An 836-nucleotide genomic window follows, 5' to 3' on the forward strand; every position below is an offset into this window, starting at 1 on the left:
TTTTAAAGACCCGACGTGCCTCTCACAAGCCGTCCTCGGGGAGCAGGGGTGACGTCCGCTGAGTCTTGGCATAAACAGAAACTCGGGGGACGGGCCGCACCTGAAGCTTTCCGGCCTCCCGTTCGGACGACCTCGCAGCGGAAGTGTAAACAGTGCACAGAAAGGACATGGGACAGGACGCTGCGTCACAGATGCACACACGTGGGACCTTCACGCCGTCATGCACTCGGACAGCCACGAGCAGGAGGGAGGCGGGCCGGGCCACCCGGGCGCCTGGCGAACACAGGTGCGGCGGTGGCACCGCTGACTTAGCTGCAAGGAGAAGGCGAGAAATGAGCCGCACGGCGCCGGAGGCCATGGCGCTGCGCCAGGCCAGCCTCCGCCTCCGCCGCCACGCGCCACGCGCGACTCGACCGAACGGTGGGCGGACAGGCGGGCTAGGGAGCTCTGCTCACGGCCCTGAGCGCTCACACGATGTGCAACAGGCCGTGTGAAAACGGGGAGTCGGTACCGATCACCTGTCAAGTTGTCCGCACAGAGCTGAGCTGCGGAGAGATGGGGGCCCAGCGTTTGATCGCATCATAAACCTGAATCGCAGTTTAAGGATTCGTGTCCACTGGACCAATTAAGAAACGAGTGTTGCCGCTTGACTGGAATAGACTAAAAGTTTAAGCTCATCCTTAGCTTTTGTCATTTTCTTAGTTTTTGAGACATGGAACTTAGAAGGCGATTCAACAGGAAACAGCCTTGAAAGTGCGGAAGATGCGGCTTCGCATGTAGCTGGGGGTCTCGTCTCTAAACCAGCAGCAGAGCACAGTGCCCGGAGCTGGGGGCGG

The 836-nt window shown here is 60.2% G+C and overlaps 1 protein-coding gene across 1 annotated transcript in view; it reads right to left on the reverse strand.

Annotated features, from left to right (window-relative positions):
• Window positions 1–22: 22 nt before the first annotated feature.
• The window catches only part of CAMK2D (calcium/calmodulin dependent protein kinase II delta), a 137,601-nt gene continuing 136,787 nt past the window's right edge, over window positions 23–836 (reverse strand). The window contains exon 18 of the mRNA XM_025050918.1: window positions 23–312. Within this exon, the coding sequence (XP_024906686.1) occupies window positions 23–312 (290 nt within the window). The remainder of the gene's footprint in view (window positions 313–836) is intronic.

The sequence above is a fragment of the Pteropus alecto genome, unplaced genomic scaffold, assembly GCF_000325575.1.
Source record: "Pteropus alecto unplaced genomic scaffold, ASM32557v1 scaffold17, whole genome shotgun sequence".
Lineage (NCBI taxonomy): Eukaryota > Metazoa > Chordata > Mammalia > Chiroptera > Pteropodidae > Pteropus > Pteropus alecto.